The sequence below is a fragment of the Crinia signifera genome, chromosome 12, assembly GCF_055691185.1.
Source record: "Crinia signifera chromosome 12, ASM5569118v1, whole genome shotgun sequence".
NCBI lineage: Eukaryota > Metazoa > Chordata > Amphibia > Anura > Myobatrachidae > Crinia > Crinia signifera.
This window is the reverse complement of record NC_139228.1, coordinates 5,124,561-5,138,696: the sequence shown is the minus strand read 5'-3', so window position 1 is coordinate 5,138,696 and position 14,136 is coordinate 5,124,561. Positions and strand designations below refer to the sequence as shown.

The window sequence follows — 14,136 nt, the reverse complement described above, 5'->3', positions numbered from 1 at the left end:
TTACGGTGTCAATTTTTTCGGCGCACAAAAAAAAAGCAAGTCTGCAGACCACGCAACGGTTTGGGGGAGGCAGCGCCGGCAGAGCTCTGTCCGTGGGGAAATTTGTTTTACCTGGGCCCAGGATTTCTCTTTGCGGCCCTGGCTGTAGACCCTATGAGCCATCCCCCGTTAGGAGCTAACACTCAGTCCCCGCTGGCACTGCAGCACACAGGTGATAGCAGAACAGGCAGCTGTGTGTAGTACAGTTGAAGCTGAGCCTGAGAGCAGCATGAAGGGGTGTTCTTCTTTAGATGAAACATCCCCAGTGCCCAGGACCAATCACTGGGTGTGAGGTGGGTGGAGACAGCTGCAGGACATCCCCTGTCTGTTATATGCCCATGCTCCCCGCCCCCCGGCTCAGTGAGCAGGTGCCCTGGTACTGCGAGAGCAGAATGTCTGCCAGCCTGTGTACCCTGCAGCAGCTCCAACCCGAGCCGGAACCGGTCAGTCTGTCTGTATGTCTCTGTCTGTCTATGCAGTAGGGGATGGGGATATATATATATATATAGTGTACGGTGCTGTATCATTCTGCATTAATACACACGTAGATACAGATTACAGTCTATATGCTGGGTACTAGTCTGTATAGTAGCAGTGTGTATATCTATCTCATGTATGTAGGTGTTGGTCCTGTTTATATGACTGGCGAGTGGTGGTCCCTGTAACTGACAGATGTGGGCACAGTGATACTGTTGGTGAATGAGAGTAGTAAGTGGAGTGACTTCTAGCTGCATACTGTCCCCCAGAGCTGACAATCTGTGCGCAGGGGCACATGGCAGGGCAGCATCGCCCCTCTGGTATAAGCCCTTCTTATTGCAGAATGTGCCGGATCACATTACGCCCTGGGATGTCTGGATTCCTGTGGGGAAAAGATGGGAGTGTAACCCCTGCAGTGCTGGCACAGTGTGACTGTGTGTGATATGTGGGAAGAGGTTATTGGGCGACAGGAAGATAAGCGCTATATAGGACTCAGACAGGGGAGCCCTCCCGTGTACTATGCATTATGCGATGTGACTCTTCTGTAATAATTTACAGAAAACTGACTCATTAAACAGCAAGCCGCATAAAGTGTGTCATGAGCAACGTCACACAGTGACCCATTAAAGTGTGAGCTTACTGGGCAAGGGTTGAATAGTCGGTCAGGGGTTATGACTACCATTACCAGTAAACTGGATCTCGCTGTTCTCAGAATGATCACACTGCTGTGTTTGGAATCTGGAAGGGGGGGGGGGGGGGGTTTCTGGTGTGCATTGTTTGACAACTTTCTCTTTCACCCTCAGGACAATGTAAAAACTCTGCGCCTGACCCTCCGCAATGACCAATCTCCGGAGAGGGGCGACGCTGCCAAGGTGAAGGTGAGGAGGAGGAGGGGGTACTCCCCTGCCCACTCATACTTGGCTGATGACGTGTTTGCTGTGTGTTGACATTTCTGTGTAGTGTATCATTGTTGTGCAATCGTGGAGATGCGGCTAAATTTATCTCCCGGTATCTGTTACGCAGAAAACAGCTGTCACTAATTCTTTCTTGTTTGTCCTCAGCCAGTGGGACGTGCCTTTGCTCTCATCTCGTCCCGGCCGCTCAGGGGGTCCCGGACGCTTAATTCAGAACTGATCAAGTCCAGGGATGGAGATGAAGAAATCATTAAGGTACTAGACCCCCACAGCCCACCATGCAGGTGCCACAAAGCAGCCGCCCGCCCTATGTCACTCCTGTGGAATGTACAGAGGCGGAGTCATATACAGGGCTATAGGTTACATCCTGTGCACAATGCTGCTGGGACTTTGCAGTAAGATAGGATAATTGCATGGGTTGGAACACAGATAAGGTCCTGCTCATTCCCAGGTATTATTGTGCGGTGTGCTAAGGCCTTGTACCTGGCTAGGTGTGCCTAGTACTGCAGTCAGATGTCAGGGTCCCTGCAGACAGATGCCTGCCTGCTCCATGTCTCCTGGATGCTTTGTGTCACTGTGATGAAATGTTATAGCGCTACACCATACAGAATCATTATATTGTTTATCTCTGCTCCTCCAGGTGTACCTGAAGGCGAAAGCCGAGGACAAAGCCAACCACGAGTGGAACGTGAGCCAGCTAAAGAACGAGGTACGACACATCCAAGAGGTGAGGCATCTGGATTGGGGCACGAGGGAGAATGCTTAGATCCAAGTTGCCAGATTCTGGATTTCATAAGGAAGGGCCATGATGGGAGGGGTTGGTTGAGCTTGTGCGAGTCAACGCAAGAGTCATAAAATTGTGTGGAATTCAGGTGTAAAGGTAGGAAGACTAGAGGACAATGTTCAGGGATGTGACGTCAGACATTGCTGCTGCTGGAGAGATTGAGGACTGTAGGTATTCTCCACAAAGCCTTAGTACATGTTCCCATAACATAGTGCTAGTACTTACTGTCCCTGTAAGTATTGCCATTCCGCATTTCCCATATCCCTACCAGTGCATGTACTCTCTGTCCTTGGGGACCCTTCCCTGATTCTTCATAGATTGAGTTGCAGTGCTGATACAGCAGCTAATCAATTATTAATCGGGGTGTTCTGTTACTGTTCTCACTTCCTGTGTGTAAGCCTAGCCAGGAGTTCATAATATTCTAAGCTTGGGAACAATGGTTGAACATATTAGCAGTGTTTAGCGTGTACTTGATGTAACCCACCCATGTCTTTACTCCTCCAAGGCTCGCACCTCCCTCACACTCCTCAGGAAAGACATTGATGCCTCAAAGCAGGGAAACGAGGGACAGCAGTTGGACAAGGTAAGCCGGCAGTGGCTATCATACATCTCAAAGCTTGTGTAAGGTCCATGATCTTTTACAATGCCGCCCATCTGGGCTTGGCCTGTTCCTGCAGAAGACACATTTATCCTGACTTAGAGTGGTCTCGTTATTTAGGGTCTCCAGAATGGAGGTGGGCACTTTCCAGCACCATGGTCGGAGTCACAAGATGGTGAAGAGGTGAGAATGGACAGCTACCAGGGCTTCGGTCAATAGTATCCCTTATCGCTGTCCTTCCCTTATCTGATCATTAATCTCCTAACAGTTCCCACTGGACAATGGGAAGAGCTTGCGGGAGACCGCTCAGAGACTGTACGCCAAGCTGCAGGAGTCCGAGAAGCGCCATCAGTCTGACCGCAAGATGTACGAGGTTAGTTCTCTAGTGTGCTGCATTCACCCCAACACTTGCAGGAGGTCGACAGAGGTACCATAATTGTAATGGTCTCTTGTCTCCAGGAGAGATTGACCCAGTGGCAACGAGAAGCAGAGCAAAGCAGCAAGGCGCGGCAGGAGGCACAGGAAATGGCTGCTGAAAGACAGGAAGAGGTGGACATGCTACGAAGGCTGATGTCCAGTATGGAGAAGGTAACATAGATACATACATAGAAGGTGACAACAGATAAGAACCACTTAGCCCATAGTCTGCCCATAAATGGAGAAAAATATGATCACAATATGATCTGTATCTGGGCCAGACTTACTAATCTCTGCCCTCGAACACCCACAACACATTCTCAGATCATTGCCTATTAGGTCCATGCATATAACATAACATTCCATCAGTCAGACAAGTACCAAAGCGCTTAGGACAGTAGATTAAGGACACTTTACGTATAATTCTTGATCATCTTCTGGGAAATGCAACTCCTTTAAGAAATGTTCCTACAGCCTAATTGTGTGTCGATGAGTAATACCAGTTGTCAGAAATGATTACCAGTAATTCTGTAATAGTACTCAGTGATGAGCAGATGCCAGGGAGGTTATGAGATTATCAGTATTTTGCCAGAAATGTATTGGTGGCCTTGTTCTCTACTGACGGCCACTCTTGTGGTCTGATGTCGCCTCTGGACTGGCTACATACAGCCTTTGGCTCTCGCATAAACCCATGCGTGTGACGGTCAGCAGCTGAGCAATGGGCTTTTATGTGTTCACATGTTGGGTGTGGAGCAGCTTCTAATACCCCCTGATTTGTATCTCAAGGAACACCAAGAACTGCTGCAGAGGGTGCAGAATAACGAAAAAGAGATGGAGAATATGAGAGAGGCGAAACAACAAGATGGCCCCCTACAGGAGAGGTGAGAGTTGGCCCTGGGAATGGCGGGTGGGAAATACATTGGGAACATGAAGCTTGACCCCCGCAGGGGAGAAGATCACAAGCCCTAGAAATATGGTGGTGGTGGGGGCAGCCTGTTAGATACAGGACAGAACAAAAACTGCAGGTGTATGATAAATGGGAGTAGTCAGCTTTTCTCTCCTGTGATTATTCCAGCTCATTAATTATCCCCCCCCCCCCCCCCCCAAAGGTGTCAAGAGCTAGAAAAAACAGTGTCGGGACTTAAGGAGAAGATCCACCACCTAGACGACATGCTAAAGAGCCAGCAACGTAAAGTGCGTCAGATGATTGAACAGGTTAGTGTAAACAATTCCGACGTGGCTGTATGTCAACATGGAAACCCAGCAGCTTTACTACTCTATGCATAGAAGCATACTTTAATAGATGATGGAGAACCTCAGTTGAAGCTTTTATTTCTGGTCCTCAGCTGCAGAATTCAAGGACCACCATTCAAGAGAAGGACTCGATGATTCAGGAGTTACGGGAGAAAGTGTCGTGGCTTCATTCGGAGGTGAGGAAAATTCTGGATCCTGGCGCTCGAACCTCCAGGCAGAGTCCATTTTAGACTTAAATATGAGGGGGGCTATCCTGTGACCCAGACTTGTAAATGAGGAATGTCCTTTAACTCAGACCTCCATGTAGAGCCCTCATCAGACTTGTACATGGAGACTGTCCTGTCACTCAGACCTTCCAGTAGAGCCCTCATCAGACTTGTACATGGGGACTGTCCTGTCACTCAGACCTTCCAGCAGAGCCCTCACCAGACTTGTACATGGGACTGTCCTGTCACTCAGACCTTCCAGCAGAGCCCTCACCAGACTTGTACATGGGGACTGTCCTGTCACTCAGACCTTCCGGCAGAGCCCTCACCAGACTTGTACATGGGACTGTCCTGTCACTCAGACCTTCCAGCAGAGCCCTCACCAGACTTGTACATAAGAACTGTCCTGTCACTCAGACCTTCCAGCAGAGCCCTCACCAGACTTGTACATAAGAACTGTCCTGTCACTCAGACCTTCCAGCAGAGCCCTCACCAGACTTGTACATGGGACTGTCCTGTCACTCAGACCTTCCAGCAGAGCCCTCACCAAATTTATAGAGTGACTGTGGTTAGACTTGCTTCCTGCGTCTTTGATTTCTCATGTAAATAGTAGAATGATCTCATGTTTTGTTTATTCTCTAGAACCTGGAACTACAGGACAAACTGGAACACTTTCTATCCTCCCAACCAGGACACACATCCTACCAGCCGAGAAATTATCCCAACCCCAACCCAAAGAATGTGTACGTTACTAGGCTTCTTTATGTGGCTTTGCGATTTTTAACTGGGATTCTTTTTCTCTTCCACTTTGGAAATATTTTGATTTTTCAGGGCCAATATGGCGGATTTTTGGATACATAATAATAATGTCCATATGTTAGAGGGAGCTGGTATGTTTTTACTATACGTGTTTCATTTTGCTAATAATGGTTTCTCTCTCCTAACAGAAAGCGAGTGTACATCCCTGCAGGATCTGGCAGGCCCTTACCGCTTATAAAATTAGTAGAGACATGAGCGGTGATGTGGGTTGGACCCTGTTGTCTGGTATGTTGTCCATGGGCACTCACCAGACTAGGAACAGTGGATTTTACACTTTTGTTTACCCGTTGCCTTTTCTAAGACTTCCCCCAGTGGAATGTTCACTTTTCATCCGAGTCTTTGTGTAATGAAAAGAGCATTACGGCACCGAATTTGTAGGATTGTAGACCTTGCTGGATGAGGAGTGTGTTCCAGGAATCTGCAAACCAAGACACCTCATTGTGGACTCCTGAGCCTTCTGGATGTCTACTTCTGGCCAGAGATGGGACCTTCTATTTGGCTGTGCATTGGTCACTTAGTCTGGACCTTGGGCTATGCAAAAATGATAAGCATTAAATCTGTCCCTGAAACCAAAGATCTTCAAGAGGGACAACACACCGGGTGTTGCCCATCATGGCTGACCTCCGACCAGCTACCTCTACGTATTCCTCTCCTGGTTCCAATGTCCCCAGTAAAAGGTGCTGCTGTCTCCTCCCGAAACTGGCTGGGAGTGTGGAGACAAGGGAAGCCCCGGGAAACTCGGGCTCCCAGCTGTCTGTTGGGTCTCTGCCAAGTGTGCTGAGCTCCAGGTTATATAATCTGGTGATGTTCCAGGCCCCCCTCCTAATTACCCAGACTTGTAACAAAATGATTTCCAATGAGAACTGAATGTCCCGTCCTATAAATATATGTACCACTGTGATTCCCCCCCAGGCCCTTCTCCCCTCTTTCTGGATGCACGGCACGCTGAATGGAAACTAGCGGTTTATAACAAACGGATGATGGATCTAACATCTTATTAACCAAAACATTACAGCCCAAACCTGGAGGGTGTTCCGGATCTTCTCCTGCAAAGTGAAACATTACAGGAACCCTTCCGTCCTGCCGTCTCCCTTTTTAGGTGTTAAAGTACTGAGGTGTGGGGGCGCAGCTGTGCCTTATATTACCTCAGGGGGCAAATACATATATGGTTACAAAATCAATAGTGAACATATTTAAAGCAGACTAGGGCAAACTGTGGCTCGCCGTGTGACTGGTTATGTTGGGACTTGTAGTTCTATAACAGCTGGTGACAAATACATAATGCATAAAGAGCTGCTTTACGGTCTCACAGTCTGCAGAACAATTTGCCTGTAGCTCGGCCATGTCAGTACTAATGTCTATTTATTTAGGTCGCACCTAAACCTGTAACTAAAAGGGCTGTAATATATGTGCAAGTGTAGATAGTGTTAATAAATGCTAGTATGTAACGCTGTTTGTGTTACGTCTCATGTCTGGGCAGAGAAATGGAGTCTTTGATGTGCAAGCTTTTCTAAGGCTGGGAACATGTATGTGCATGATTGTGTTGTGTGGGACGGGAGAAGCAACTACACAGGAGTTTCGTCTGGGGCACACACCCAGCATAATTGGTGTCACACACCCACCAGCACAGCTCCGCACCCCCCCTCCCCTGTCTTATAAATATATCCAGGTCATGTTTACAACCAGATCACACTTCATAAGCAACTGTATGTAACGTGAGTAGGGGTCTGGGCCTTCTGAATGGAGCCTCTCTGTGTTCAGGATGTCATTTCACAGGATACACCAGAGGTGGTTAGGTATGTTTACCTTAGGCGTCTAACAGGAGATATGATTATTATATACCCATACATTAACCCCTTCAGTGGTGGGGTTTTTTTTGGGGGGGGGGGGGGAGCGCTTCCCACTGGGTGAGTTTTTTTATGGGGAGCTCTCCCTTAAAAAAAACCCACCACTGCCTCCCTGGGTCCGGGCAGCCGCACTGAACTGTCAATCAGCGGCTGCCCGGACCTGCGTACCCGCACCCCATCCCTGTCATAAGCCAGCACCGGGGACTTCAATAGAAAACCCGGAGGGGAGGGGGGAGGATGTGGCGCGTCAGAGGGGAGGGAGCCGGGCAGCGCCGAAGCTGCCGGCGTTCAGTGATTGAACTCCACTGTTTGGAGCGCTGCCAAGCTCCAAACAGTGGCAATCCCGAGAATTTTCCAGGCTTGCCAGACTGGACCCTGAGGCACAGCCTGGTAAATTCTCGGGATTGCCACTGAAGGGGTTAAGGGACAATACAAACAACTATAAGGTGAGGTTTACTAAAGAGGACTGTACACAGGACAGCGGGCACCCCCTAAGTTAAGAGGAGAGGAAGTTCCACACCCAGCGAAGGAGGCGATTCTTTACAGTAAGGGCAGGTACGATACGGAATACTCTGCCAGAAAAGGCAGTGATGGCGGACACACAGGATACGTGTAAGAGAGTTAGACACATTTTTAGCAGAAAAAGTATCCTAACCAGCCTTAACACTATATTCCCTGAAGGAAGGGGAAACAAACACACAGGTATACAAAACAAATGGTGACTAGGCGCTCCTCCAAAATCCTTAGGAGGGATGTTAAGCACAAAATGGAGTTAATCTTCCATTATCCAAAAATGTAAATATAAGCATCCTCCAAATGAGTTTATTAAAGAGTTCTTCATGCACTGCATTCAATATTTTTCATAAAACAATCCCAACGCGTTTCGTCTTTTATAGACTTCATCAGGGGTCACAATTTCTAAAAATGACATACAACATATTAAAATAAATAAAATATAAAGTACACTTATGCTTCACATTAATGATGTGCGAGTAAGAGTAGGTAGTGCTTAACTTTGCACTCAGCACTCCCTACTCTTATATTTTATATTGTATTTATTTTAATATGTTGTATGGAATTTTTAGAAATTGTGACCCCTGATGAAGTCTATAAAAGACAAAACGCGTTGGGCATGTTTTATGAAAAACTCTGAATACAGCGCAATACCGCATTTAGAACTCTTTCACAAAACTCATTTGGAGGACGGTATGTTTACATTTTTGGATAATGGAAGATTAACTCCCTTTTGTGCTTCACATTCCTCCTAAGGACTTTGGAGGAGCGCCTAGTCACCATTTGTTTGTTTGTTTTATACATACACACACACACACCTGTGTCCGTACAATAGTGGAAATAATAACCAACGGTTCGGGGTTAACAATACAAGGCATTGAGGCAGCTGTATATATGATTTGGGTTAGCGCCAATCCTCCCCTCACAGATACATAAAGTCTGTCAGTGACCACTAAACGCAACTCAACAGAGACAGACCAAATTACTCCTTACCAGAAAGTGAAAGCAAAATGATCTGTTTTGGATATGGAGAGAGGGAGCTGTGAAGACCAAGATTGGAGGTAGGGATGGACTTCGACCATCGATGATTCAAAATCATCGATGGCTTATGGCTGATGTAGAATACTTTTGCCATCAATGGGGGAGAACCAGATGGTTTCAATGGCACAGCAGAACCAATGTTTTTTTTTCCTTCAAGCTGGTGGGACGCTGAGTATAGTTTCCCCCGACAACCCTGAAGCCTTGCCCACACATTCTGATTGGCCCACAGGACAGTCAAAGAAAATGGATGATCATCGAACTACTGTATCAATGGTCATCATTCACAAAGTTTACCATTAATAGCGGATTGCAGTATCACCATCAATAGCAAACACCGACGGGGACTGCACCGATAGCCATCCCTAATTAGAGGTAGGAACAGACAGGGACTAAGACGTAATTTTCACAGGCTATTAACTAGTTAATTATTATTATTATTATTATAGATAGCGAGAGAGAGAGAGAGAGAGAGAGAGAGAGAGAGAGAGAGAGAGAGAGAGAGAGAGAGAGAGATTTGTAGCAGCCAGGCACTCCCCCTCTGTGTGCAGCTACCTCGTGCCTTCTGGATACAGTTGCTAGAAGGTAACACACAAACAGCGGCACTCAGCAGGTTTTTTCAAAATAGTGTATTAATGACCATAAGATGACCATACCAACATTTTGGGGACACCTGTAGGTGAAAAAACTTTTTTTCACCTACACCTTGACAAAGAGGGGACCGGTGCGTCCCCGAAAAGTTGGTATGGTCATCTTTTAAAACACTATTTTTGAAAAAAACTTCCAAGTGCCGCTGTTTGTGTGTTATATATATATATATATATATATATATATCAAAAGAAAAGTCCAATTAGCGCGCAAGTCCTTGTTCTTTTTATAGCAGGAATGAAACTGGCTTCTTCCACACAGAATATCACAGCACTTCAGGTCATATGAGACCGGCAGCTTCCTCAAATTACCCTTGCGGGCACCTGGATTCTCAGGTAGTGGATTTTCTAAGAGAAGAAAAGAGGAGCGCTCCAAATAGTGCTTTATCTTTTTTTATTTTTCAGCACAATAAAATATCCGACAGGTACACTTCAAAATAGCATCACGTACCGCAATGAACGGTTAGGCACAACCGCGGGTGATAAACAGCATAAATCAAAGCTGACAAGCAGCAGAATAGCAGGATGACTGGATACAAGTGCTCTCACCACTTTCTCCAACACGGAGTTCAGACCGACGCCAGGCCACGCCCCTACGCGTTTCGTCACGAGGACTTCGTCAGAGGGCTGGTCCTGGCGTCGGTCAGCACCCCCTTTGTAGCCTGGAACCAACCCCACGTCACTCCCAGTGACGTGTTGGTTGTTACAGCTGAAATCAATTAACAATGCTTATGCAGTTTCTATGGGTCTTTACAGGTGCAGGCACCCATAGAAACTGCATAAGCATTGTCAATTGATTTCAGGGTACTTATGTAATATCTGGGCTCCCATTTTTCTTATGACACCGCGTGCGCTCGCCACGCTTCGGGCACGGTGGCTCGCTGCGCTCGCCACACTATATAAAATCAACTCCATGCGTAATTGGATAGTAGGGGTATGAAAAAATGGGGTGCATTTAACATGGGAGCCCAGATAATACATAAGTACCGATTTCAGCTGTAACAACCAACACGTCACTGGGAGTGACGTGGGGTTGGTTCCAGGCTACAAAGGGGGTGCTGACCGACGCCAGGACCAGCCCTCTGACGAAGTCCTCGTGACGAAACGCGTAGGGGCGTGGCCTGGCGTCGGTCTGAACTCCGTGTTGGAGAAAGTGGTGAGAGCACTTGTATCCAGTCATCCTGCTATTCTGCTGCTTGTCAGCTTTGATTTATGCTGTTTATCACCCGCGGTTGTGCCTAACCGTTCATTGCGGTACGTGATGCTATTTTGAAGTGTACCTGTCGGATATTTTATTGTGCTGAAAAATAAAAAAAGATAAAGCACTATTTGGAGAGCTCCTCTTTTCTTCTCTTAGATATATATATATATATATATATATATATATATATATATATATCTCTATATATATATATATATCTATAGATAGATAGATATATAGATAGATATCTATATACAGAAAGATAGATATAGATACAGGGGCGGATTGGCCCACCGGCAAACCTGGCAATTTCCCGGTGGGCTGGCCCAAAACTCTGCCAGCCCTGGGCTGGCTGGGCCGCAGCACTTTGCCCAAATAAAAAATGGCAGCAGGAGGGCTGCTGCGCATGCATGCACAGCACCTCCCAGCTTTCCCCCCCGCTGCCTGATTCAAGATCACCACCTCAGTGACGCCTCTATCACCGCCCAGCCGGGACCAGAGCGGCGGAGTGGCGCCAGTAATTGACAGCCCCCACCAAAGAACAGACGGCGGGAGGAAGCCGCCCCAGGTGAGCCGTCCCCCTCCCCCCGAGCTCGCATCACTATAGCCGCCACCTCCCCCTCTGGCCCTCATTACTATCGTCCTCAAACCCCCCCCCCCCCCCGGTGCACATCACAACCGCCGCCGACACCCCCCGCTCCCACGCCGGTTTTGGGTCCCAATCTGCCCCTGTATAGATAGATATCTAGTGTCTGTGCAGCACAGAAGCACCCACTACCCTCTGTGAGACTACATCTACTAGCTTTAGAAGCATTTGCTACGAGCAGGCGTACTAGTAATGTATAACAGTCAATCTCCCCAGAGAGGAATAGGACAGCGTCTTGGGTCATCGGGGATTCTAGCTTAAAGCAGTAACTTCATCTGTGCACCGCAGGAAATCAAACATAGGTGAAACTGGATGCACTAATGTCTTTTTTTCACCCTCATCTACTATGTTACTATATGATATGCTGTTATGATAGATTGGCAAAATGGTGCTGTCCTAGCCTCTGCCTCCACCTGCTGGCCGCCTGTGGTATTGTGCTATATAACCCAGAAGACCAACAGTCCTAATGCTCAGTGTGCTGATGTATAAGAGCTATGCATTCATTCCCACACCCTGCAGAGGAATCTGCTGCCTGTGTACTAAACCTGCCATGTGCAATCATTTGTTTCCGGTAGCAGCTTCTTATGCTGTCCATCCAGCAATGTCCACAGATAGACTTGGGGTGACATTCTATGGGATGAGATTTTTTTCGCACTTTCAAAATCGCCCATTATTGCACTTTTTTCATATCGCATTTTTGCAGTGAATTCGCATATTTAATGAGGTGCGAATTTTGGAATGAAAAGTGCGATTAGGTGCGATAATGTGCGAATTTTAGGCATGAAAATGTGCGAATTTTAGGCATGAAAATGTGCGAATTTAAGGAAATGTGCGATTTTTTTGTTCATAAAAAAAATTGGCGTGGGGTCCCCCCTCCTGAGCATAACCAGCCCCGGGCTCATTGAGCCGGGGCTGGTTCCAAAAATACGGGGGACAAAAAGCATAGGGGTCCCCTGTATTTCTGAAACCAGCCCTGGACTCTTGGACCGGTCCTGGTTCCAAAAATACGGGGGACAAAAAATCTGGGGGTCCCCCGTATTTTGAAACCAGCACCGGGCTCCAACAGCCCTCGGTGTCATGCCACAGCCGGGGGACACTTTTTATATAAGGTTATATACCCTCCAACATGACCCATTCCATAGGTGCACAATGCTCTGCTCCTGTGCTTCACTCTTACTGTATGACTGCCCTCACCTGTGCTGCACTAGGTATGGCTGGGACAGGAGTCAGCACAGGTGGCTGCAGCATACCCTCCAACATGACCCATTCCATAGGTGCACAACGCTCTGCTCCTGTGCTTCCCTCTTACTGTATGACTGCTCTCACCTGTGCTGCACTAGGTATGGCTGGGACAGGAGTCAGCACAGGTGGCTGCAGCATACCCTCCAACATGACCCATTCCATAGGTACACAGTGCTCTCCTCCGGTGCTTCCCTCTTACTGTATGACTGCTCTCACCTGTGCTGCACTAGGTATGGCTGGGACAGGAGTCAGCACAGGTGGCTGCAGCATACCCTCCAACATGACCCATTCCATAGGTGCACAATGCTCGGTACTTGTTTCCTATCTGGGCGCCCAGGTTTTCTACGTACAGCACCGTAATGAAATCGGATCGCATCGGATTCGGTACTCGATGATGTACGATGGCATACGATGCTATCCGATCTGATTTCATTTTAAAATTGGATCGCATCGCATGCGGTGACGCGATCAACCTGATTTTTACATTGAAATCAATGTTAAATGGTCCCTGAGACCCGATTTTACATTGATTTCAATGTAATAACCCCGCAAACCCACGATTTGTATAGGAAACCCCCCCTGATGCTTTAAAATGCGCCTCCATTGTTAACGCCACCCCAGTATTGACGTCAACCCGAAGCGTGGCGAGCGCAGCGAGCGCAGCGAGCCCCGCGCGGGGCGGCGGTACGCGTCCTCCGACTTTTTCATACCCCCACTATCCACGTCGGCGTGGAGTTGAGAATAGAATAGTGTGGCGAGCGCAGCGAGCCACCGAGCCGGAAGCGTGGCGAGGGGACGCGGATACCTGTGAAGCCCGCGAGGGGACACGGATACCTGTGAAGTATCCGCGTCCGCTCGCCACGCTTCGGGCTCGGTGGCTCGCTGCGCTCGCCACACTATTCTATTCTCAACTCCACGCCGACGTGGATAGTGGGGGTATGAAAAAGTCGGAGGACGCGTACCGCTGCGCTCGCCACGCTTCGGGTTGACGTCAATACTGTGTTTCTGTGCAGATGTGACAAGGGGAGGGCTTTGAAGGGTTAATAAATACAGTAGTGTTACAGATGGCCCATCCTATGGGCCAACCATAAAAGCGGCAACGAAATCGGATCGGATCGCATCGTTCAATATCGTGTATGTGCATTTGTGGTATCCGATGCGATCCGATTTTGATACGGAGAATAGCATGGTGCGCAATTAACTTAGCGGGCGCCCAGATAGGAAACAAGTACCCAATGCTCTGCTCCTGTGCTTCCCTCTTACTGTATGATTGATTGTCATCACCTGTGCTGCACTAGGTATGGCTGGGACAGGAGTCAGCACAGGTGGCTGCAGCATACCCTCCAACATGACCCATTCCATAGGTGCACAACGCTCTGCTCCTGGACTTCCCTCCGACTGCCCTCATCTGTGCTGCACTAGGTATGGTACAGGTGGCAGTAATGTGGGACCCTGGTGACCAGTATGCCAGCAATGTGGGAGGTCTAGTTGCCA

At 48.0% G+C, this 14,136-nt stretch overlaps 2 protein-coding genes across 5 annotated transcripts in view; one reads left to right on the top strand and one right to left on the bottom strand.

Annotated features, from left to right (window-relative positions):
• POGZ (pogo transposable element derived with ZNF domain) overlaps positions 1–12,683 on the bottom strand; it is a 122,037-nt gene extending 109,354 nt beyond the window's left edge. For both annotated transcript variants that reach the window (XM_083167646.1, XM_083167645.1), the window contains exon 1: positions 12,595–12,683. The gene's annotated coding sequence lies outside the window, so the exon portion shown is untranslated. The remainder of the gene's footprint in view (positions 1–12,594) is intronic.
• Positions 410–6,956, top strand: TUFT1 (tuftelin 1). 3 transcript variants are annotated; one of them, XM_083165996.1, is made up of 13 exons: positions 410–482; positions 1,320–1,388; positions 1,578–1,685; positions 2,071–2,157; positions 2,720–2,797; positions 2,933–2,995; positions 3,081–3,185; positions 3,272–3,400; positions 4,016–4,110; positions 4,339–4,444; positions 4,576–4,659; positions 5,332–5,432; positions 5,637–6,956. In XM_083165996.1, exons 1-13 carry the CDS (start codon positions 432–434, stop codon positions 5,701–5,703), a joined length of 1,143 nt encoding a protein of 380 aa, XP_083022122.1. In that variant the 5' UTR covers positions 410–431; the 3' UTR covers positions 5,704–6,956. The 3 variants fall into 3 exon arrangements, with proteins under 3 accessions (XP_083022122.1, XP_083022123.1, XP_083022121.1); XM_083165997.1 differs by having other exon boundaries at positions 1,320–1,394; positions 2,071–2,139; XM_083165995.1 differs by having other exon boundaries at positions 1,320–1,394.
• Positions 12,684–14,136: the final 1,453 nt, after the last annotated feature.

What these genes read in the sequence shown, in the direction of transcription:
- TUFT1 (XM_083165995.1), top strand. Translation starts at nt 432, where the DNA reads ATGTCTGCCAGCCTGTGTACCCTGCAGCAGCTCCAACCCGAGCCGGAA. An exon ending in AGGTACGACACATCCAAGAG is followed by an intron (nt 2,158 to 2,719) that starts GTGAGGCATCTG and finishes TACTCCTCCAAG; the next exon opens with GCTCGCACCTCCCTCACACT. An exon ending in TGATGTCCAGTATGGAGAAG is followed by an intron (nt 3,401 to 4,015) that starts GTAACATAGATA and finishes TTGTATCTCAAG; the next exon opens with GAACACCAAGAACTGCTGCA.